The sequence below is a fragment of the Ixodes scapularis genome, unplaced genomic scaffold (genome assembly GCF_016920785.2).
Source record: "Ixodes scapularis isolate PalLabHiFi unplaced genomic scaffold, ASM1692078v2 PGA_scaffold2__306_contigs__length_199485367, whole genome shotgun sequence".
Taxonomy (NCBI): domain Eukaryota; kingdom Metazoa; phylum Arthropoda; class Arachnida; order Ixodida; family Ixodidae; genus Ixodes; species Ixodes scapularis.
In genome coordinates this window covers 168,816,429-168,840,222 of record NW_024609857.1, presented here as the reverse complement: position 1 = coordinate 168,840,222, position 23,794 = coordinate 168,816,429, and the positions used below count along the sequence as shown (strand labels likewise).

At 46.2% G+C, this 23,794-nt stretch overlaps 1 protein-coding gene across 3 annotated transcripts in view; it reads left to right on the top strand.

Moving 5' to 3' along the window:
• LOC8025851 (5-oxoprolinase) overlaps positions 1–23,794 on the top strand; it is a 240,122-nt gene that overhangs the window by 108,723 nt on the left and 107,605 nt on the right. For all 3 annotated transcript variants that reach the window (XM_029972619.4, XM_042292107.1, XM_042292106.1), the window contains exons 14-16: positions 9,526–9,607; positions 10,556–10,714; positions 16,781–16,919. In XM_029972619.4, coding sequence (XP_029828479.2) covers positions 9,526–9,607; positions 10,556–10,714; positions 16,781–16,919 — 380 coding nt within the window. The remainder of the gene's footprint in view (positions 1–9,525; positions 9,608–10,555; positions 10,715–16,780; positions 16,920–23,794) is intronic.

Here is a 23,794-nt window from a genome sequence, read left to right as displayed (position 1 = left end):
ATTGGAGAGAAAAGGGGGCAGGGGAGTGGGCTGGGGCATATTGGTACCGGGAAAGGTTGCAGTTGAGTGTAGGAGCGAGTTTAAGATTTCTTCACAGTGCTGCGGTGCGCCTCTCGGATATTCTATAAAGAGTTTACTTTTTTCAATATTTTGTCTATTCTTGACCTGTAATTGGGCTCCGATCTATTTGGTGGCTATTTAGACACCCCTCGCATAAGCTTAAATGGTATTCTGACGTCGATGTCCGTAATGAAGAAAGATCACCGCTAAAAAGTATCTGTAATAAACTCATCGAAGGAAAGCTCAGCGCAATTTTATCGCATGCAGATCTTTCCAGCCTTTTAACGGATACAGGAAAACCTCCCCTGAAAATCTGTGATATACAAAATCAAAAAACTATTGAAGCCGTAATTAGTTATTTGATTTAAAGAACGCTAGAGAAAAAGTTAAAAAAAAAATTAGAGAAAGTCATGGCAGCTGACCTTGACTAGGTCACCGGCAATGTTCTTGTTTTTTTGTTTTTTTTTGCAGAAATGCACGCTGCAGATATTCTCTTTCTTTTTCTGTTAGCGTTTTGTAACACATTTTGGTTTGTCGCGTGCAAACATTTCGTCGACTCATTTAGCAATGTCATTGCTAAATTTCGCGGCATACATCCCTGCCAATTGTACATAAAACACGCAATGCCTGAAGAAGTGGTCGGTCCGGTCGGCCACTCGCGCTAGGCTGGTTCTGCGCTCTCGTGACGGGCGCTCTAAAGGTCTATTCACACGATGCACCTTGTTGGCGAATCTTCTCGCGAAACTAGGTTTCGGGAAACAGATTCCCCGTCAGACCGCAACCGAAAAAGTGGCGCGCCTTCGAAATAAGTGGCGCGTGTTTCTCGCTTCTGGAGCAATTTTTCGCTGAAACCTCACCAAGGCCTGTCAATCACCCGAAGGAGAAACGCGGACGCCGCCAATGGCCGCTTGACTTCGCTATGACGTCTGACCTTCGAGGAGGAGTGAGCTTTTGGAGGAGTCTGATTTTTGGCCGATTCCGTATCGGAGCCAAAGCCGAAAGAAAAAAAGCGAACATGGCGACCGACAAGCGGAGAAGCAGTGCGTACGGGCGACGAGTCTTGTTCCTACTCGGTTGCAGGTAACGGCGCTTTAGCAGTACGGGTTGGTGGCGCGGTGCAGATTCATCAACAGTCGCGACAAGTGCAAGCACCGCATATATACTAGCCTCGTTTACATGAAAGCGACTTCAGCGCATCGACCTCACTCGTGCTTTGAACGTTCTTCAAATGAAGCCGACGCGGCAACGTTTACATGAATGCTCACCGAGTACATTTTGATGGGTCATTGTTATAACTTTGTGATTTACTAGATTTTGATATATGTGTATTTTGTATATCTCGTATTACTGCGCAGCAGTTTTTCCACCATTGTTTTCTTGTTTTATGTGCAACTATTGTTTTTTGTAGCGTTATTTATATTTACCGCCCACCCTGCTTGGACCTCGAAAGGTCCGCAGTATGTACTAAATAAACAAAATAAATACACGAAGGTGGCGCCACGCCGTGTCAAAGCTCGAAGTTATGCAGTTCTGGCACCAGCCGCACCACGTTTTCTGGTGCATCGCACTGGAGGCCTTTCGACACGTTCAGTGAACATGAAGATCATGCCCACTGTCTTCGGTGCTGTGGAAAAAGTTACGAGACTGAAGAGACATCAAAACCCAAGCGTTTCGGGCTTGAGGCCGGGCCGCCGGGTCACTCTAGACCAAAGGCGACGTGTGTGCGCTCGCTTTGAGGAAACCTCTGCAGCCTCCGCGCTTCGCCGCGCCAGACCTCGCCGCGACCAGACCAACCGGACCCCGAGTCCGAGAGGCTCCTGCGCAGCCAGGAACGGCACCGAGGTAGGAGCTGCTCGTTCTGCGCTACCATGCAGTGCTCTACAGTGCTCGGAGCTCTCGGTGTCATTCGTGCTTACGCCAAAGCCTTTGGGACTCCTTCGGACGCGCAAGTCGTACTTCGCAAGGCTTGGACGGGGGCCGCCCTCATCGAGCAGCTCCGCTATATTCCGCTTACTTATGATGGCAATAAAAGCTTGCGTTTGTTCTCGGGAAAAAATTGCGGGCGACCATACGGGACCGACGAGGTTGGCCGCCATCATGTTCTCAGCTGTTCACTATACTCTGCGACAACTTTTCTTGGCAATGCAGTGGAAGGTACAGGCCCGCGTCCCCTCTCCCATTTTGAGTGTGCGCGGGCTCTCCTCCTCTCCCCGGAAATGGGAGAGGAAAAGAGCCTGCGTACACTCAAAATGCGAGAGGGGACGCGGGCCTCTACCTTCCACTGCATTGCCAAGAAAAGTTGTTGCGGAGTATACACAAAGTCATCTCTGTTACGTCACGCTGCGGTGGTGGCGCGTTGGACGCACTTCCGGTCCGGGGCTGTGGGCGGAAGTGCCCATGTGAGACGTGTATTCCTGCGTTCTGAAAGGAACCAGACAAAAACCTGCCTTCTCGTCAAAATGCTGCGACTGGGGCTGTACCAAAAGTGTCGAGAAAGATTTGAAGGTCAGTTTTCATGCGCTCGGTTCGTCCGAGAAGGTGGATATGTGCCTTGAAAGGGGAAAACCAGACGCCGTCAGACCACGATTGCTTGGGCGGGAAGCATTTTGAGTTGAATTCATGGATACTTTTGGTCATCAAATTTATTTGTTTTGTTTTAAAATGAACGCCGGAAAACCGTCAAGTTGTACGGACCACCTGCGGACTACAGTTCAAACGGCCGCCTGATTGTTCGAACTGTCGTCTGCTCTTTCAAACGTTTCTGCTTGTCGTCTGCTCTTTTAGAGAACACCGGCTTGTAGACCAAACGTGGGCCCGGTACTTGCGATAAGAAGTAAGCGCAGGCCTCAAAAGACCTAAGCTTGAAGGTTGGTAAGCAAGCTGGACGTAAACAGTAGATACAAGGAGATGTTGATCATTGTTACCAGTGGCCATCACCGACTTGTTATGCCTGATTCACTTGGTTAGATTCTGCTTGCGATTTTCAGTATCGACGTCGACATCTCAGCTACGGTTCATGCTTTTGCAGTCCGAGCGACGTCGCTACTGAAAATTGCGAGCGAAATCTCATCATGTGAATCAGGCTTTAGCGTACATTCTGCGGTGTCCACGCGTAATGAATCGCCGCATGTCAGATGATTCACGCGAAGTTTTGCGGTGTAACGAGCCTCGGTAATTTCGCTGACGCCGCTCAAGTAGTCAGACATCGTTAGGAGGACGTAGAATCAACAATTCCAACGCCAAAAAGAGCGCGGGGACTCACACCGACGCCGACAACATCGCATTGCAATGGTTTGTTTATAGGCGACGAAGAGCTTCTTGCCCACACCCCCATCGCGCATGCACGGCGCCGGTGGCGTCCGCTAGGGGCGCTCTGGGCGCTCCAGTTTGTTTGTAAACATGAGTTGGTGTATAGCTCCCGCAGCGAGCGCCTTCCCATAATCTTCCCCGTTCCATAACGCGATGCGACCTCCGCGCGCGCTAACGTCGCCGCGCTCTAGTGTCGCGCACTCTAACGTCGCGGCGCTCTAGTGTTGCGCGCGCTAACGTTGGGGCGCTCTACTGTCGGCGCTCTGATCTCCGCACTCGAGTGTCGTGCGCTCTAGTGTTGTACAGCCATCAACTATAACCAGCCGCCCCGAGGATGTAAGATTGGAGGCTACGGTTTTTGTCAGGTCCTACCGTGCGGCATCATGGAAGACAGTGTCACCGTAGACCAAGTGACAGCCCGTGTTCCAATCTACGTTGTTCCCAGTGAAGCACAAGCCATTCCTCTTGTTGGACAACCGTTTACAGAGCTACCGCATGTTACCATCGTGCGAAGAAGGAACACGCTTCGCATTTTTGAGGAACAAGGCAGTTCTACTGATGATGAACAGCTCCAAGATATTCAGGTCCCTGGTCTTCCACCACACTCCCTGGTGTTATGGGCCAACGAGTCCGTTGTGATTCTACCGAACTATGTGTGTCTCGTTCATCTGACGACCAAGGAGTCTGCAGCAGGACATGTCTTTGTTGGCGCACAGTTGCGGATGCAAGAAGGCAAGGAACACTGTTTGCCTGCTTGTGTAATCAATGTCACAGAAAATGGCGATACGGTTTTGCCTATTTTGAATATATCCAGTTCTAACGTCAATATTGCGATAGGCAATGCAGCAGCCAGAGGCTCCTGGTGTTCAGAAATGTCTGAAACCGCCATCAAGCGAAGAACGAGGGATCTCCTGGACCCGATCAAAGCGGAAGATGGACGAACAGGACCTCAGCTTTGCCCTGATATGTGGATGAGATACCATCTTACAACAGAGGACGGTCCTATCGCGCGAGCGCCTTTCAAGACGCGGCCAGTTAAGGAATGCTACTGCTACAACTGTGCGGGCCTAGGCCAATTTGTTCACCAATGCAACTTGAAGAAGAGTGGCAGTCGGGTTACGCCCTGCATCATTTCCTACGATTCTCACGAGTCTCAACATCAGAGTAGACAGTCGGAAGGAAATTGGCGAGCACTACCGAACAAACAGAAAGGAGGCAATGGCAGCCGCAAGCGGGTGCACAGCGAAAACGCGTCGGCAAGAAGACAACCAAGGAAGCGACCTCACCGCAATACGAATCAGCAGCACCGAAACAACGACGGCGGCTACGACAACAAACTTTCCGTGAGCAACAGCGGAGGCTCGAGAAAGAAAAAAAAAGAACAAGAAGTCGCACTTGCAGCGGAAAATTGATGCAACTCTCTAATGACACCTCATTGAAGATACACCTGGCCACAAGCGGACTCAATGTTTCTACGCGTCAACAGCTCCCGTCGACAAGCTGAAATGCTTTGGTGTTGACATTGAAGAAACATCAGGTGAGGACATTTGAATTTCAGAATGGCCGAGTGTTAGCGCCCTTGACAAAGGAGACGACTGACCCCAAGCTCGTGCCACCACCCGCGTGGCGCACCATTCTTTTTGCTGGGCAGGCGTACCCGCCAGACTTGTATTAAACGCTCCCTTTTAAGCCTTCACTGGCCCCCGTTTCCCATGTCAAGGCTCTAACATACAAGTATTTGAAATAAGATTTCAAATACTTTGTGTATTTTGCATTTGTATTTAATTACAAATTGTGTAATGTATGTGACGTGTGTTTAAATACTAAAACGTGGGTATTTCAAATACAATTGTAATTAAATACAATTTTGTGTGCGAAAATACATCCCTCAAATTTATTGTCACTGTCCAGAGCAGGAAGAAAACTACGTTCTGCACTGAATGCAGTGTCTCTCAATCAAGCACAAGCGTTTAGTGACTTTGTGATTACGGTGCTAGTTCAGGGCAAGAATAGCGACGAAATAGACGTTCACAGGCAGACTAGCTAAATAAGTGCCTGTTACAACTTGTGATGCTTTCCAGCCTGATTTTCATCCATATTTTTGCCTGGAACATTCTAAATGCGCGGGTCGTCCAGATTTCCGTAACTGGTGCAAGTTGCAACAATAAAAAAAATTCTCTAGCTAGAGCTGCGCGTCTTGGTCGTCTCGGTTCTTTGTTGGTCTATGCCAAAATGCAATCGTCAAAAAAAGCTGCTTGAAGCTCTGTACTTTTTTCACCTATAACGTCCAAGCTGATGACATTTTTTTTTGTGGTTATATTTCTGTTACGTTACTAGAGCCTCGCACACTAGCTCCCGAGTGTGCGATGCAAAATTAAAATGAGATAATCAGAAACCCATTGCAGGTGCCCTAAAGTCGCTGATGCATATTTTGAGGAATGTATTTGGAAAAGTATTTGGAGGAGACCAAATACATTTGGTTGTATTTATATCTTGTACTTAAATGCTTTTTTGGAAATGAAATTAAATTTGTAATTTAATACATTTTTGACAAAGTATTTTTTATTTGTATTTCAATACATATTTGCATGTATCTTGCCCATCCCTGAGGCCACGTAATATAGTCAGATTTTCAGTAAGTGAGTACTGGTTTATTCTTTCTGCTCTGTGCGAATATGCTTGTTTTACATTAAAAACATCACCCGCACGCTCGAAAGCTTTTGTAACAAGTGCCCGATAAAGGCTGCCCGGCAGAGAAAATAGTAAAAAGAGACACCTTTCATATCCCACATACTTTGTTTATGTTTTGAATGTTTTTTAACTGCTCGTAAAGATGCAAGACAGGCTAATTTTTGTATATTGACAACACTGGCATATTAGCAATATATATGCATCACAGCAATGCTGGCGAGCCTTGAACAAACTTTATATTCTTGGCGATTGTTATTTTGCTTAGAATGGTTGCTTGTTTTTACACACCTGCTGTGGAAGAGAGGCTGGGCCTGAAATATACCAAAGTTAAACATTGTTCGCTAATGAGGAAAAATATGTGCCAACTAAAGCAATTACACTGTGACAGTGTTAATAAAGGTGCATACTATTTGGTATGACCCAAACAACGAAAGTTATTTTCCGTCGAAGAGACAAAATGCACACGCCTTTTCTCCCAGGAATGCACAGGAGCACCACAAAAGTAGACTGATTACTGTCTGCTTCAATTTGCCTCCCGGAAGTCACATAGACACTGGCACCAGTTGAACCTCTTGCTTACATTATAATAACACTGCTATTCACCAATTCAGTTTCTCCGCTAAATTTTGCGGAAAAATTGACGTCGCATGACCTATGTGCCAATTCAGTTCCCTTAATAAATTTAGTAGAAAAATTGATGTTGCGTGGCCTATGCACCAATTCAGTTTTCCCACTAAAGTTAAGAGGAAGATTGACATCACATGACCTACGCCAAAAAGAAAGGTTGTTTTGCTGTGGTTCCTTAGATGCACAATTCTGCGCGCCTTTTAAGCTCTATCGTTCAACACGAGTTTGGTTTTTCCTGTTCTATGTGCCTTTAGCAGATGTGTAAAAAGATAAATGAGAACGACAGTCCTAGAAGGTGCAATGTTAAACATGCCAAAAAGTTTGTAGAGTTAAACGTAAACCTTTCGGTGGACACCCACCTGGTTAGGAATGACAATGAATAAAAGGAAAATTAACCAAAAATAATAGTACGGAGCCCGACGTTTCGAGGCCAGTTGGGCCCCTTGTTCACGGGTAACTGTTTTTGTTCTTGTTGTCGTCTTGCAAATTGCCCAGTGTTTTTGGCTTCTTTAAAGCGGCCGTTGTTTCAACACGTGTTTTATGGTTCGTACAGTCTCGCGTGACGCTCCGCAAACCGGACATGTAGGCGCTTGGAAGTGTCCCGGCTGAAGGGGTGTCCAAACAGGACACTACAAAACGCACGACTCCGACAAATCGTGAAAAGTGAAGCGGACGCTTCTATTTTTATGATTTGTCGGAGTTGTGAAAATGTTTGCATGCAGGAGTCGTGAAAATTTTTACGATCACGACTGCTCTCCTCGTCAGATTGACGTCACACGCCACCTGCGTCTGTCTCACCTCGCCAATGCCCTCGCGTACCGCCGTCGCCTCGGCTCGAAGGCCAAGGAGGTCCGGCTTCGGGTGGATTTGGGACATTCCTGCGTCGAAGGGTGCGTTTCGCCCGCCTCGGATCTGCTTTCTTTGTCGAGATTCACTTTCGTCGTGATGGCGTCCGATGCGGTTCCGTATTGCGAGCGGAGGCCTTGAGCGATTGACCGACAGCCAACAGAGCGTGTGAGTGGCTCTCCGGACCCACGTGATGAGCAGAGCAAGGCCACCGTGGAGGAAGCGAGGGGGAGATTTGACGGAGGGAAGTTTCCTCCCGGGAGCTTTGACGGAGGGAAATTTCCCCCTGACGGCCGGAAGCGGAGCGCGGCACGATTTGCCGGAGTCCTGAGTTTTGTAGTACCCTGTTTGGACAGGCCTTGACCGGTTGACATTAGTATTTTCGGTGTCCTGACTATACCAGGACTCTAATAAAAGGTGTCTGTACCAGTTTCTTTCCGTGCCAAAAATAGAGCAGTTGTTGAATCAAATCGTGTGACCCTCTTTCTGGACGTGTTCTGCTAGCGCGCTACCCTGCCAGTTATTCTTTTTGACGTCATACTGATGCTGGCGTAGACATTCCGGGAAGTTTTTAGTTTCCCCAACGTAGGAGGCGGCGCAGTCACCTCCTACGTTCCTGTAGACGAGTCCCATGAGCTTTTTCTTTAAGAGGATGATCCTTTGGAAGCGAGAAGAGGCATCCAATGGTGGACATTGGTTTATGTGTAACACTGACGTGGTATTTTCGTAAAACGCGCTAGAATCTCGCTTGGGCCCTTGATGTACGGGACGCATACGCGGTTGGGTGGAGGAGGGGCATCTTCTCTTTCATTATGTTTAAGTTTTTTGTACGTATTGTTCAAAAACCTGGCAGGATACCCGTTCTTTTTCAGGTTGTTTTTGATCGTTGTGACCTCTTTCTTAACAGCCTCTTCAGTGGAGCAGACAGTAATTGTCTGCCTGAAGAGTGCGAAAGCCACAGAAGATTTGTGGGTTTGTAGAGTGAGAAGAAAGGTGTATTCAAATCCACTAAGCTGAGGCAGTCAGTACACCTGACAAACTGGGATATGCGTTAACCATTGACTGGGAGAACGCAACTTGGAAGTTTCAAAGGCTTCAAATGAGTCTTTTCACCCAATTGTCGTTCACAGCCGTACGTGTGATGGCTGTACTCCTTATTTCTTTGATACTAGAATATTGGGCGGGCACAACAACAGATTTGGGAGAGAAATCATTGAATCATTTGCCATGGGGACTGTCACCAACAACATTTTTGCACCTTCATTATCACTGACAATGACAGAGGTTGAATTCCTAACACCAGAGATAACAAGATTACTGATACCTCGTCGTGACGCTAGTGCTTTCTGAACTTTTAAATTTATTGTACATTATAGTACATAGTACATTTCCCTCTCTTTTAACAATTTTCTCCTTTCCCTTTTCGAGAACGTTGAAACCTTTGGGGGTGCGGTTTTATATTTTGTGCCATTTTATGTTGTTGCTCAATGAAAGAAGTACTTTTCCCCTCCCTGTCCTCAATGTTTTACCCTTTCAAGCATTCATAAAGGGGGCAGGCGTGGTGTCTTAAGGTTCATGCTAACGCATTTCCTAAGGATCCACCATTGGATCTTCCTTTAATTTTTCTATTCTAATGTAATATTGGTTGATTACTGTTTGATGTGCTTTTGATTTCATACCTAAGATAGTCATTTACTAGTGTTCATGCTATGTCCTTCATCATTCAGTAACTTGTTACTGTGCCTGATGCTTAAAGGCACGACTAAATGTTTACTCTATGTTTATTAAATGCTCATCTAAATGGCGAGTAGGGTGTCTGAGGCAATTCAGCTTGCTGCACAAGGGAACAAATGATTGCACAGAAAGGGTGGCAAAGGAGACATTGTCTTTCAGCTGGACAAGCCAACAAATCCTAACGTAGTGTTGGTGATAATAGGAAAGAAGGATATGCTCCGAAAGCTGCTCCAGAATGTCTCGTTCTTCTTTCCTTAGGGAACATTGGGCAGATCGATGCCAGGCTCAAGGAGCTCAGTGAGCGCTGCATAGACCGGCTGCTCGACCAAGGATTTAAGCGGTGAGTGGGTGCTTATCGGGCTGAAAAGAAATTTGTGTAAATAAACCAATAAACAAAGTGCAATGTAACTTTTCACAATACATGGTGCATTTATCAATCTCAAATTTTATCTACATAGATTTAAGGAAAAAAAAGTAAGTGTGAAAAAGCCATACACTTTTCCCACAAAAAAAGTTTGGACATCTTTTTTTGTCCCCTCTTTGTAGCCTCCGTCTTGGGTTTTGGAAATGTTTAACTTTAACCAGCTTCCCTGCCTTATTACGTTATCCTGAAAAAGCCTTTTTTTTCCTATGCAGAGGGAGGAAAAGTGAAAAAACTGTCTGGTTAACTCCGCTTCTTACAGGTGACACAACATAGAGTACAAAGATGAAAACTTTGAGTCCCGAAAACAGATCTGAGCCTGTGTGGTACCATCTAGGAATAGCACTGTCAACCAAACATTTTTTTTTTGTTTTTTTCTATGCATAAAAAACTGGATTTTCCAGCTTAAATAGTTTCTTCCTTAAGAGGCACTAAAGTGCTTTTTGAGATCCTCGTTTTATTGTCATAACTCAATCTACGACCTCTAAGCATCCTAAAAAACCTCTTTTGGCCATATTGAGCGATGTTCAGGTGCGCCATCTGTCATTTTTCAGCAACAGTAAGTGTCGGCATTTTTGATCACCTTTTTTAATATGCAAATCGGCCGTGCATACATGTAATTTCTGTTTTTTTTAGGATGCTTAGAGCTCGTAGGTTGAGTTATGACCATAAAACAAGGATCTCGGAAAGCACTTTAGTGCCCCTTTAAAAACTGCTCTAGAACGGAAGCTCTGCCATGGAAGGGCAGTGGGTGTTTTGCCAGCAGGCTGCTGTAGCGAAACAGCCGTGGTCATTCCGAGGCCTGGGGCCTGCTTGCTTTGTGGGGAAGAGAACGGATGTTTACCCCAGCTGGGACCTCTGCTTCAGGGAGCAAATAGAGGTGGAGCCCTTCCTGCACATGCGCTACGACAGGACGGACTGTGCACTCATGTGCCCACCGGAAGTCTCCGGTGGCAGTCCCGACCCACGGGCCAGCGGGGACGTGGTCTCGAGCTTCGGGAACTTCCAGGGCTCCTTCCAGAGCAGGTGGGCTCTTCCATTCGTTGGTTGGTCGTAGACTTCCGCTTTGTTCTACGCTGGGACCTACTTGTAACGACATAGACGAAACCGGATAATCTGCTTGTAACCCATTATTGTTATGTCTGAACTGACGGGAAGACACTGCTCCTGTAGTGTATATGTTATTAATGCGAAAGCATTAACTTTCTCGTTGAGCGAGCCGACGTCATCAGCTTTGAAACCATGCAGAACGGCACGACGTGCAAAGCTAGCCGACATACTTTTTACACTTCAGTCCCATTGGCTGGCGCGCGTCGACGAGGCTCCCATTGGCCGCTGCACGGAAGTTTGTGTGGTGTCATCATGACTGTGTTATCACACTGCTGTGTTATCACTGATCACCACGTTCACTCGCTTCTTATCGGTTGTACGGCGCGTGGCAATATATACGGCTCATGGAATAGACCAAGGGGTTTGTTCTACTGGGAACTACGTTGCTGTCTGTTCCTTCCTGGCGCCGCAAGGCACACGACAGTTTGAGCGATCGCTCACCCGATGGCGCTGCGTGTCTGCGAGGCAGTGGCTCCACTGCTCCATGCCCAAAGTCAGTGTGTTGTACGCCGCATATTAAAGAAGGGAGCGAAGAGCGGCGTGGCTGCTTTCACATTCACAATTATAAGAAGTGCTTAAATGTACCTCGAGCCTTTTATTTATCCAGGTATTGATGAAAATCACTGTGTATATTAAGTTTTCTTTTTTTCAAATATGCAATTAGTTTCAAGACATCTCATTTAGTTTTCATGGTACTAGGAAAGCACCGAAGCCTAATTAGATCATTTGTTTAGAAGTTGTTAAGGTCATAAAAAAAATTGTGAGGGTGCAGGCGAGCTGGTGAATATTTGCCATGTTGAAATAACCTGAGACTGGGGTAGAGAAGAAACATCAAAACGTAGAAGGGAGAGAATTTTCTGTCCCTTCTACATTTTGCTGTTTCTTCTCTACCCCAGTCTCTCAAGTTAATTCAACATGGTTGTTAAAGTCCTTTCCAAAAAATTATATTTTCTTGAGTGGTGTGGATTTGTAGTTAAGGACCTGCTATGCATTCTAAATCTTTGTGTATGTATAGACATACATTGTAGCATAAACTTGTTCAATTGTGACAAACCCTAATTATGAACCATAATAATGTCATAGTATTGTTGTTGAAATTTGTTTGGTAACACTTAGCCACAAAAATAAAGCTTTACTTTATTGTTCACTTTTTCCTGCATTCGATGCTATCAAATTTATTGAAAGCGTAGGAGAAAAATGCCGTAAGAACCTGCATAAGGCTAAGCATGCTGACAAAAAAAAGGTGAGAAAACTCCAGTTAAAGTTTTGATAGCTACCGTATTCGCACGAATATAATGCGACCACGAATATAGCATGAAGGCAAGTTTTGATGCCCACAAAAGAAAAAATATATATTATTACTATTATAACGCGAACTGATGCCGCGTCAATTTCTCGCACTCGGGGGCATAGCAGAAGTGAAAAGTCAATGGAAATAGAAGAAATACCAGTTTATGTTTTGACTGCACTCATCCTCACTGCTCAGGTCCTTCCGTTTACAATCCACTTGGCAAGCAGCACGGCACCTGCTTGTCTGGTAGTTCCTTCTTCCGTGCGAGCTCCTCGGCAGCCCACAATCCAAACAAGGCACCAAGCAGGAGCACCAACACACAAACACCAGACCACTCTGGAGCAGAAACTAAACAATGCGCAGGCAGAAAAGAATACTGCTGAACCCGATGTACGATCACACTTCTTGTTTTGGTGCCTCTGCATAAACAAATGCCTCGTGTTGCACCATTGCATAAACGCGGTGGGTGGTCTTGGCTTGTGTTGATTTGACTTGGCTTGGCTTGGCTCGTATTGGCCAGTGCCCGCATTTCCGCATTGCGGGCGCGCGCTTCTGCGGTGTGCACGCATTGTACAAACACAAAAGTGATAAAAATTTTATGTTTTCTATTCGCCCCTTCACGTGGCCCAATAGCTAATAAATTCCCTTCCACACCCCCACTTCTTTTCACACCGGATATTTTGCATTGAGCCGGAGGGATGGCTTTCTCCTCTGGCTTTCTCCAGACTCGCGCCTCGTGGCTGAACTGGATTCCGAATATAACGCGAGGTGCGTTTTGGAGCACGTAATTTCGAAAAAAAACGTGTTATATTCGTGCTAATACGGTACTGCAGAAAATTGTATGAAGAATCGTATGCACTAATTCCTCAATATGTTGTTTTTCTTCCCAAACAAATTAAGTTGAAAAAGGGGCAATTCATTTAGGAGAACATAAAAAAAATATATATAGACAGGAGATATGGAGAATGAAAAATATTGCAAATGTTACTTGTGCAGTTCTGAGTGAACTATATAGGAACGGAGCAAACGTAACTCAAGCGCCGACCAGGCTGCTCCCAGTGGTGCGCTGATAGTTTTTGACGGTGCTTGGGAAGCATCCGCAGCATTAAAAAAGCATCATAGCAAGCTTGATATTGTATGTGTGATGCATATGCCTTTCCAGAAAAACCAAAATACATGCTGTGTCGTTCGGTGCCATAGTACAAATAAATAGACTTGCTCCATGCCAAGTTGGGCGAGTCTAGAGTAGAACATTACGAGACTGAGTGCCAGTCAACATGGGTTCAACTTGTGCATAGCTATGAATTGGTGTTTTTCACTGATCGTGCTTTAAACTGTGGAATGCATATATAACGACCTTTGTCTTGCGGCAATGTAATGATCTGGACACCCATGCTGAATTTGAAGCACTTCACAAATCATTTTGTGCGTGTTCAATCGTGGCTTCATCGGCGTCAAATGGGGCAACTCGGGTCACAATCTCGGTATCTAACGTGTGTGATTCCAGCCCTGCTTTTGAAAGTAAAACACAATGCCAGTCACGATAGCTTTCATTTGACCCTCTCAACTTGATAGTTTGGTATGCTTTGTCAGCATAACATATTTTCTCGCGTATAGCTTGCATCAGAATTTATATAAAATCAAAGATGAAGTACGGGTGCGAATTTCGCTGGGCAGTGCGGCTTCACGACAGCGTAAGCAAAGTCGTAGGGATGAATTCTCCAGAGTCCCTCTTCTCTGGTCTCGCCAGGGGTCTTTCTTTTCCCCACCTCTCCTTTTCCTCCTTTTTCCGGGAGGCCAACTTTGTTTTTGCGGGCCGAGCAGCCAAGCCGAACCATTGTCTATCTGACGGCAACGCGCGAGACGTTGTCGCTGTCGAACGTGCATTCCACAGCTTTAAAGCTAGACGACTGAATGCTGGCTCTGACTAGCATTCCATCTGTTGCCTTCACTGCATGATGCCAACAGGTCTTTACTGTTCAGCCCAAACACAAGCTGGAACAGTTTTCTTGTGTGAAGGTGGACACTCAGTTTTTTCTAGGGCCCTTACAGGCACCAAAAATCTGGTCCATCAATGCACTTGCTTGCCTGGCAGCTGTAGAAGCTTGCATGACATCAGAAGATGGCGGATGGCTTCCACTGCCCCCCTCATTTCTCTAACTTCGTAACCGACGCTGCTGAAGGCATTGAAAGTGATTATCCTGAGGGCGCTAGACAAACTGGCTTTGCCCCTGCAACCCGGTGCCTCCGACTGAGCCTTCTTCACATGATCAATACAAAAAACATGTCCAGAGCTCTCGTGGCCACTGCAGTAAAGCTCGATCCCAGCATCACTAGTCTGGCTCCCCACATTGGAACGCAGCTAAGATTCGCTTTCATCCCATTGCTCAACATATTGTCTTCCCTTATCCTTAGAGTAACATGGGATGTCAGCTCAAACTGCCGAGACAAGAAGCATTCCATATAGTGTGACCAACATCGGTGTCAATCTTCCCAGTGGCAGTTCAAACGAGTCCGGCACTGCTGAGCATTCCAGTGGAGTACTTGCTTGCAGAGTGAATCTTTTACTTTTTCTAATATTGCCATGCTTTCTATAAAGCGACAGCTTTAAAGGTGATACTTTGCGGAGATTTTAATGTTGGCGTTTGTAGTTGTCTGTCATCACAGCGGAGATGGAAAAACCCTTCTTTCCTCCCCTCACGGCACGAGGAGAGAAAAATTGGGTATTTCCATCGGCTGCGCCGCACGAGGAGGGAAGAGAAGAGAGCCCCGACGACCTGTTGATAGCGGTGCGATGATGAGGAAGCGTCGTCTGCTGACGATAACTTCAAAACGGGTGTTTCAAGCCTTACTCGCATTATACAAAATCCCATTTTGGCAGTGTCCAATTGCTATGCGTAATGTTGTAGGGCCTTAGAAACTTCCCCGCATTCGATTTCTCTATAACATCTCTACTTCTGGAACACAACACAAAAAATAGCCTGAACTCGTCGCCTTGCCCCTGCCCTACCCGCAGAGCTTCCCCTCGTTTATCTGGATGCATTCCCCTCTCCGCTCATCTCTGAACAACATCGTTACCCCCTCCCTCCACCACTCAACAACCCAAGGAAAACCTGCACCTCCGCTTGCGTCGTCACTGCTGCAGACTCTCTGTAATAATGTCGCCGCACCAAGGCCATATGCTCTGTCCCAGGAGTGAGCACAGAGGGAATGGCTGGCTTCCGTGGCTTGCGACCGGCATCGCACGCACAGTAACCACCAAAAAAGGTCACCCATGCCATGCGTATACGACTGCGTGGGGATCCCAAGGTGCGCAAATGTGCTACGGCTATCGTTCTTACTTTGCACGATATAGGCGAAAGAGGCACCCTTTTTTCATCATGTCGGCTGGACACCCATGCGTTCCTAGGCACTTCGACCACTCAAAAGGAGGACTGCACGTGCGGCAAAGCAACAACCATATTGAATGCAAATCCGCAAACGGTAAACAACCTGATCGCGGAGATAACGATGCATGTGAGCTGAAACAGAGCAATGATCTTCCGACAACGGGAGAAAAGAGAGGAAGACGGGAGCAAACGTGGAGAAGGGTCCGTCTTGGCCTCCCTTGGCGACTGACTTCCCTCTTCAGTTGCGAGTGATTCCACAAACATTTCTTGATAATCGACTGTAATAGGGTCTATACTGCACTTACTGTCGCCTCAATGAAAAAAATGTAGAGCCCTTTCCCTTCATGTGAAGATGGAGGAGCAGCGAAGCTGTCATTTTTACGACGTCTAGGGCAATGCCTAGAGGATGACTTCTTCGATGACCTCAAGGGCGATGCCAGGGAAGACGTCTAGGACGAACTCAAGGACAATGTCTGGAACGATTTCAAGGACAACTTCCATGACGACCTCGAAGACGACACCTAGGACAACCACAGGGACGATGTCTAGGATGATTTCAAGGACGACTTCTTGGATGACCTCGAGGACGTCTAGGACGACCTCGAGGACGACTCTTAGGACGATGCCTAGAGATATTCAGCCTTTCCGCTCTGGTGAAAACCAGAGTGGAAACGCTGGAAAGTTTGCCGTCATCTATGAGCGACGGCGGCAACCAGATGACCGGCAAGTTGATTGTCTGGTTGCCGCCATCTATTGTTTGCCCGCGGACACGATACTGGGGAAACTAGCCCTTAACAGCTCCACTGTAAAAAAAGATGTAATTATACATACATCCCGCAGTTTAAAGCAGAATGTGAACTGCAAGGTGAAAAACGCCACTCGCAACTACGCACAAGTTGGATCCAAGTTGAGTGGCACTCAGTCTCGTAAGGTTACGCTTATAGCCCTTATAACTTCGCACCAAGAAAATTTCTATTTGTGCAACCGCATCGAACTACACAGCACATATCTAGTGTTTTGTGGAAAGGCATATGCATCTTACAATTCGCAATATACAACTCGCTGCGGCACATTTTTCATGCGGCGTCTGCTTTGCGAGTCCCGACAAAACCAATCTCTTAACTGGAGTGCCAATCGGGGCACCCCGCCCTGATTGGCACTCCAGTTAGATTCGCTCTGTCCCTATTGGTCAAAAACAGATACAGCTAGTCTTTTACGATTAACAGACTTTATATGATTTCCACGGCATTTTTCGGTTGAAAAACAATAATGTCGGCAGCCGACGCTCAATGTCCTCAACAGGTACAAGAGAGAGTTTGGGTTTGTTCTTCGTGGCCGCGACATTGTGGTGGACGACGTGCGTGTGCGTGCCGTGGGACGCTCGTGCCTCACGCATTCGCACCAGCTGCCCAGGGCTGAAGGGGACCCACAGCCCACAGAGGTGAGCCTTCCAGGGTCTACAAGCTGTCCTTTCTTCCACGTTGATAGCATCGACCTATGGTGGGCTAGAAAAGGAGCAGTGGTGATTAGTCAATTTGACCACGATAAAAAGTGGTCCCATGATTCGGCCTGCAGAGTACCGCGTGGAAGTCAACAGTGACGCCACGACTGCGTTCTGCGGAAGCAAACTACTCTTCCTTCCGCTCTGAACTGCACACTCACTCGGTAGAAGTGGATGGTGGTGCAGCCAGCCACTCGCAGGTGATACTCTGCTCTGTGGGCCAAATCGCTGGACTGTGCTCACCCTTAAGGATGTCACACCTCCTCTTCTAGCATGCCGTGACAACACTGACGGGAAGAGATGTGGAGAAGGGAATGGCGCATCATTTAAACGGCATCGCGATTACTTGAATCATTTCTATGATCTAAGCAGTGGTTTTCAAATAGAGGTTCGTGGACTTTTTGGGGTCCCTGGAGGCCTTCTGGGGCTCTGCCTAGACCCGGCGTTCTTAGACTTTATATCAATCAATCAATCAATCAATTTATTTCCTCTCCATCTGAGAGGGGAAGGCAGGGAAAAAAGCAGCATGTCGCTACTTGACGTAGCCCCCGCCTCCCCTTTACATCCGCAGAGGAAACACAACATATGAGTGAAAGAACAATGCAACATATATAAAAACAGATAGTAATCGAGCGCTTACACAGGACAGTGGTGTCAATTATATACAGTGCGAAAGAGTTAAACAAGGTAAACATAATTCAGAGTAGCACACACTTGCTCCAAGAGTTTAGTAATGAGCACATGCACTACAATGCACATTGACTTTGAAAAATATATACGCAACTGCCTCTGCACCTTCAAAACATGACAACACCTATTCAATAGATCACTCAAATAGGTCACGAATTTCCTTTTTGCTTGTGTTGGCCACGGAAATTCCCTTTGCCTCAAGGTTGTTTAAAATTCTTGGGAGAGTAAAAGCCAGTCTCTGGTCACCATAAGTAGTTGTGGAGCGCGGTGCGGCCCAGTTTCGAGAATGACGAGTGCTGTATGTTGCGTCTCGCGACTCCAAACCTGAGACTGAATTAAAAATGCTAATAGGGTTGTTTAATGATCTTTTATATGACATCAAAAGCTTGTAACTATAGTAATTGGTGATTTTTAACGTGTCAAGCTTTTTAAACAAAGATTTTGTGGAGTGATCATACGCTACATTACATATTATTCGTATTGCCCTCTTTTGCATTATAAAAAGTCTCTGAACGTTCATTTTCGTAGTGGTACCCCAAACCAGGAAACAATAATCGAAATATGAGCAGAACAGGGCGTGATATAAAAGCAGCATTATCGAGGGGGGTAAGATACTACGGTATTTATATAAAACGCCTACAACCTTCGAGAGCTTTATGGTTGTGTCCTGCACCGTCTCATCCCACAGCATATGTTCATTAAAAGTTACGCCAAGCACCTTAGCATTTTTTACAATTTCCACATCTCGTGAGGCAAAAGAGAGCCCTCCCGGCAGGCTGCTGGTGCAGCTTGTATTTTTTGCGCGGAAAATAATTGCCTTAGTTTTCGCAACATTTATTGTTAATGAATTTGCGGTGGTCCAAACGTTTAGACTCTGCAAGAATTGATTTGCTCTTCTTATAATGACGTCAATGCTAGTCCCAGAGAAAAACAAACTTGTATCATCTGCGTATATTATGTAGTTGGCGCTATCATCTAAGTTCACTATGTCATTTATAAAAAGATTGAAGAGAAGGGGCCCGAGAGTACTCCCTTGCGGTACACCTGTCTTTATTTGGCGCATGTTTGAACGCTCCCCGTCAATTTCAACGTACTGATAACGGTCTTGCAAATAGCTTTCGATTAGCTTCAGGGCAACACCCCTGATGCCACAAAGGTCCAGTTTCTGCAGTAAAGTTTTATGATTAAGGTGATCGAATGCCTTCGAAAAATCGATAAATATGCCTAATGTTAGCAGTTTGTTTTCTATGTTTGTAAGTATCATTTATTTCTGTTTTAGTAGCGCCAACTCTGTCGAGTACCCCTTTCGGAAACCGAATTGACAAGGGGTAATAATTGAGTGTTTTTCACAGAAAGCATATAGTCTCATGTGCATAATTTTTTCTAGTCCTTTGGAGAATACCGGCACTACAGACACAGGCCTGTAATTACCCACGTTGTTCCTATCCCCTGCCTTGTGGAGGACGGACACCTTGGCCACTTGCATTCTTTTAGGAAACACCCCATCCTGAAGGGCGAGGTTATAAATGTGGGTCAAACAAGGGACGATAGAATGAATTACATGCTTTACAGGCCCGATCTGAATGCCATGCACGTCGTTACTTTTACTCTCTCTAAAAATGTTATATACTGATATCAATTCACTGTCGTCAGTAGGCAGAAGAAAAACACTCTCCAAAGTCTTATCGACTAGGTCACAAGCATTGACGGAGTGAGCGCTATCAACTAAGTCTACAAAATGATTATTGAACCTGTCAGCCAACACGGCGCCAGTTATGCACTCGCCGTTTACAGTAATCGTTTTAATTGAGTCACTACGAGAGTGAGGTTTTACTAACATGTTCACTTTTTTCCACATGACATCCGTTCTAGGTTCACCCTGAAACATATCATAATGGTATGTACGCTTTGACTTGCGAATAGCACTAGTCACCATGTTCCTTTGAATTTTAAATTCGCGGAGGACGCCCAAATCTCTAGTGTGCAGAAATTTATTATAGAGCGCATTCTTTCGATTCGTCATTCTAATTATCTCCGAAGTAACCCACGGCTTGCGTGATTTCTTATGCACTCGACACTTCTTGTAGGCAAAGCACCGGTTATAGATATTTCTGAACGTTTCAAGAAAGAGATCATATGCCTGGTCAGCTGAGTCACAGGAAAAAACCGCACTCCAGTTTGTAAGTTGTATTTCCTCTTCAAAATAGTTTAGTCTTCTTGAGCTTATATCTCTGTGAAAAGTGTAATTTGTGTTCGAAGACTTTTTTGACCGAATTTTTAGATCGGCAAACAAATAAATTGGCAAATGGTCACTGATTGTGGCCCCAATGACACCAGCAGTTAGGCGTGAATCATCAATATTTGTTATGAACAAGTCTAGAAGCGTTGCATTCGTATTATTTGCCCGAGTTGGTTGGGATATTGGACAAAAGAAACCGTAGGAATTACACAATGACAAAAACCGCAATTGTTGCGGAGATGACGTCATCATATCAATATTAAAATCTCCGCCCAAGTAGAAGGTGACATTGTTTTCACCCATGAACATAAAGAGTTTTTCAATGAATTCCAAAAACAAGTCCATATCACCATTTGGTGGACGATACATAACAGATAATATAGATTTTGAACTTTCTAAAGTCAGAATTTCAAAATCATTTGTAACAGTAGTCAACTGATCTATGACCGTACATTCGAAAGCAGTTTTTGCGTAAATACAAACACCACCCCCGCGCTTTAAACCGCGATTTAAGTCATAAACGGTGTATCCATCCAAAGGGTCCATCGTCTCATCAGAACGGCACCACGTCTCGGTTAACATAAGGAAATCAAAAGAGAAACCAAAATCGTCTAAAAAAATATTCAACTCATCAAACTTGTTCCGTGCTGATTGAATGTTTAAGGGGGGACGCGGGCTTTGAAAACCGGAAAATTGCGAAAAAGTCGATTTTTAGAAAACCTTATTTTTCGGTCGTATATCTCATAAACTACCTTCTCTGTAATTATCAGCACCAAATACAACGGGGAAATATTTAAAAACAATTATTTACGAGGCCTGAATAGCATCCAAGTGACGGTCAAACGTCAAAATCAACCCCAACTTCGCGCGCTCGCCATTTTCGACGCGTTGGGCCGACGGCCGCCATCTTAGTCTTGTTTTGAACGTGAATTCTTTCTCTTTTTTTTGCCAGCTCCCAAAATGGCGTCGGCTGCGTGGTTACGGCGTGGTCGCCGTTCTTCCATGTCGCAATCGCAAGAACGTGATTGGACAGAGCGCGCGCTCGAGGAGCGTGCGGGGGAGCGCGCGACTGCTATTGGCTGGGATGCGATTTCTCCGCGCGCGGAGCGCTCTCCTCCTCCGTTTCTCCTGCTGTTGCCGCTTGCGTCGTCTGCTTTTGGTAGTGGTCTGCTTGCACGCGCTCTTGCTTTGTCAGCTCCACTTCGTTTTTCGCCATCTTTACGATCGTTTTCCGAACTTTCTTTGAGTAGTTTCGTGTAGCGTGCCCGTCTGTTTCGTGGTCGCACACGATGCGGGGTTCGAAGTACAAGACGGTGCACGCGTTTGGCGCGCGGAAGCGGTCCATGAAGTTAGTGCGGATGGCGAAGTTGGAAGTTTCTGCACGGCGTGCCGTCAATGATGATCGCGTCAACACTTCCAGTGATGGATTTTCTGTGCCATCGGCTGTCGTCAAGGAAGAACGCATCGCCCCGCTCACGCCTGGAGTACCGAGCATGCCGACCGTTGTGGTTCCTCCCGAGATCGCGGGTCCCAGCGCCCGTCTTCCGCCCGCCGCGACAAGTAGGAGCGCGTCTTCTAGCACCCATCTGCGGACGCATTTCCTGACACGTGAGGAGATCGAAGCAGAAGCTAGACATTGTGATATTGCTCAAGCCGAACTTGGAGCTATGCCAGCAAACTGCACTGCATGAAGTGGTGTTGAGGTTCAACGCCGGCTGCTACAAGGCAACTGCAGAAATATCGGTTGCAGCGGGACTTCAGCCGACCCATCTGGCCCTCCAACGAGCTGTCGAGAAAGATGCCCTACGTCTGCATAAGGCCAGCAAACGACATCAAGAGAATTTGGAAAGGCGGAACAAGAAGAAAGTGCGCAAGAACACTTCTGACTATTCTGCAGGGTCATTCTAAAGCTGAAAATCTGCGTGCAACTTTCAAGTGCTGTTTTCTCAGAATGGATTTTTTCACTGTCGTGGCTGCTCGTTCCAGCGATATCTCAGGAACTGATGAATGGATTTTTGTGCTGTCTTTTTTATTCTGTTCTCTAATAACTTTGTGAGGGCATAACAGAGCCCTTTTTTTTAGAAAACTGTACTAAAAATTTATAATAAAAAAATGAATTTGGTGAATGTGGGTTTCATTGACTACACAAAATTCAAAGTTGTGTTAAAATTTTTCAACAAAGAAATTTAAAAAAAGGTCTCTGTTATGCCCTGGGGAATGTATCCAGGGGTCATCATAACAAATTTTACGCCGCTACTACCTTTTTCAAATTCTCCAGACCTGGGATAAGGAATGCATATGGACGATTTTGATAAATATTTGTAACTTGAGAAATAATATGCACAGCTCCATTAAACTTTGCAGTTACTCTTATGTCTGTGCTATAAACACATTCTGTAAATTTCGTTCAGATATCTCTAGAAATAAGAAATTTCATATTTATTCCCCACCTCCTCCCTTAAATGAAACAGAGAAAGGGGAGTAGTAGAGAGGGCGCTGAATTTTCGCCCTACTTCGTTGGGCAGTGGGTACACTTTTTTGTTCATGTTATAATGGCAAAAGGACATTGTCTCGATTTGGGTTTAAAATACATCGATTGGTGAATGGCAGACATGTGAAAAAGGTAGGCTCTGACAAACAAGAACATCGCAGACTAAAAAATAAAAATAAAAAAAGCAGCAGGCAAATAAAGACCAAAGTAAAAACAGGTTGATGAACGGAGACCGAGAAATGACACTCACCAAGCGAACCAGGACCGGTCTTCCCTAATCCGCATCGACGGCACGACAGTACGGAGAAAAACGAGTACGAGAGGGAGCCGATGCTCGGGGGCCTATTCGTCCTTGGTTCTTTGTTGCCTGGAACTTTGCCTGATCGGCCCCCTCGTTTCCTTGGAACAGGTTTTTGGTGTAGGACCAAGCTTGGAGCTAACCACCGGAGCGCTGCCCCCGCTGGCGAAGCGGTCGCCTCCGCTGCTGACTGCGTCGGAGTGGCTGTGTCCTCCGAAGCATCGGCTTTCGGTGTGTCGGATTTCCCTTGTTCACCAGCCTCCGATTCGTCACGAACGTGTGGCTCCGACTTCTTGGCCCCGGGACCCACCACCGCCTCTGCGGCCACTGTCGGCTCAGCCGCTACCGCCGCCGTCACCGCTGTCGGGTTTTGCTCGTTGGTCTCTTCCGTCTCATCGTTTGACCCGAACGAGGAGTCAGTTACGTGGCCCAGCTCCCGGAGCCCGTCAGTAGAAGTACCAGCCAGTTGTTGGCTGTTACCGTCCGACTCTGAGTGTCTGTGACTACTTGGAGTCAAAAAAAAAAAAAAAGTTCATATTTACATTTTTAGATTGCACTGCTGCTCATTCGCTACTCTTTTCTGCCGAGCCTCGCTCCCTGCTGAACATAAAAGTCCACCCGGTTCTCAAGGACGTCTTCAAAACTTCTGTATACATTTTCCCTTTAGGACAAGTTGGTGGCGCACAAGGAACCAGTTACACATCACAAAGGTGAAAGGTTCGCCTCGAGCATGGAGAACTAAGGGTCTCCGCAACAATAAACGTTGCTTGACGCACACCAATTCAAAACAGGAGCACGCGTATGAATCGCACTGCGCTCGCTCAAAGGGAGACCCTTAGCAGCACTGCAAGTTACCGACTCGGCATTAATCGCTGAACCATAAGAGGCGAGATCAGAGCGCTCATGGTACGAGGCAATCAAAGTCAAGGAATTGCTGGCCAAGGCCGGACAAGGAGACGGAGGCCAGGTGCCACGAGCAAGACAAAAAAAGTCGTGGCCCCTTGTTGGGCGCCACTTTATGTGGGATTGTTAGCTACCAACAGAGGTACCGATAGAGTAACCAAAGGATTATCTCAACAGCGGCGGCGATCTCAAAG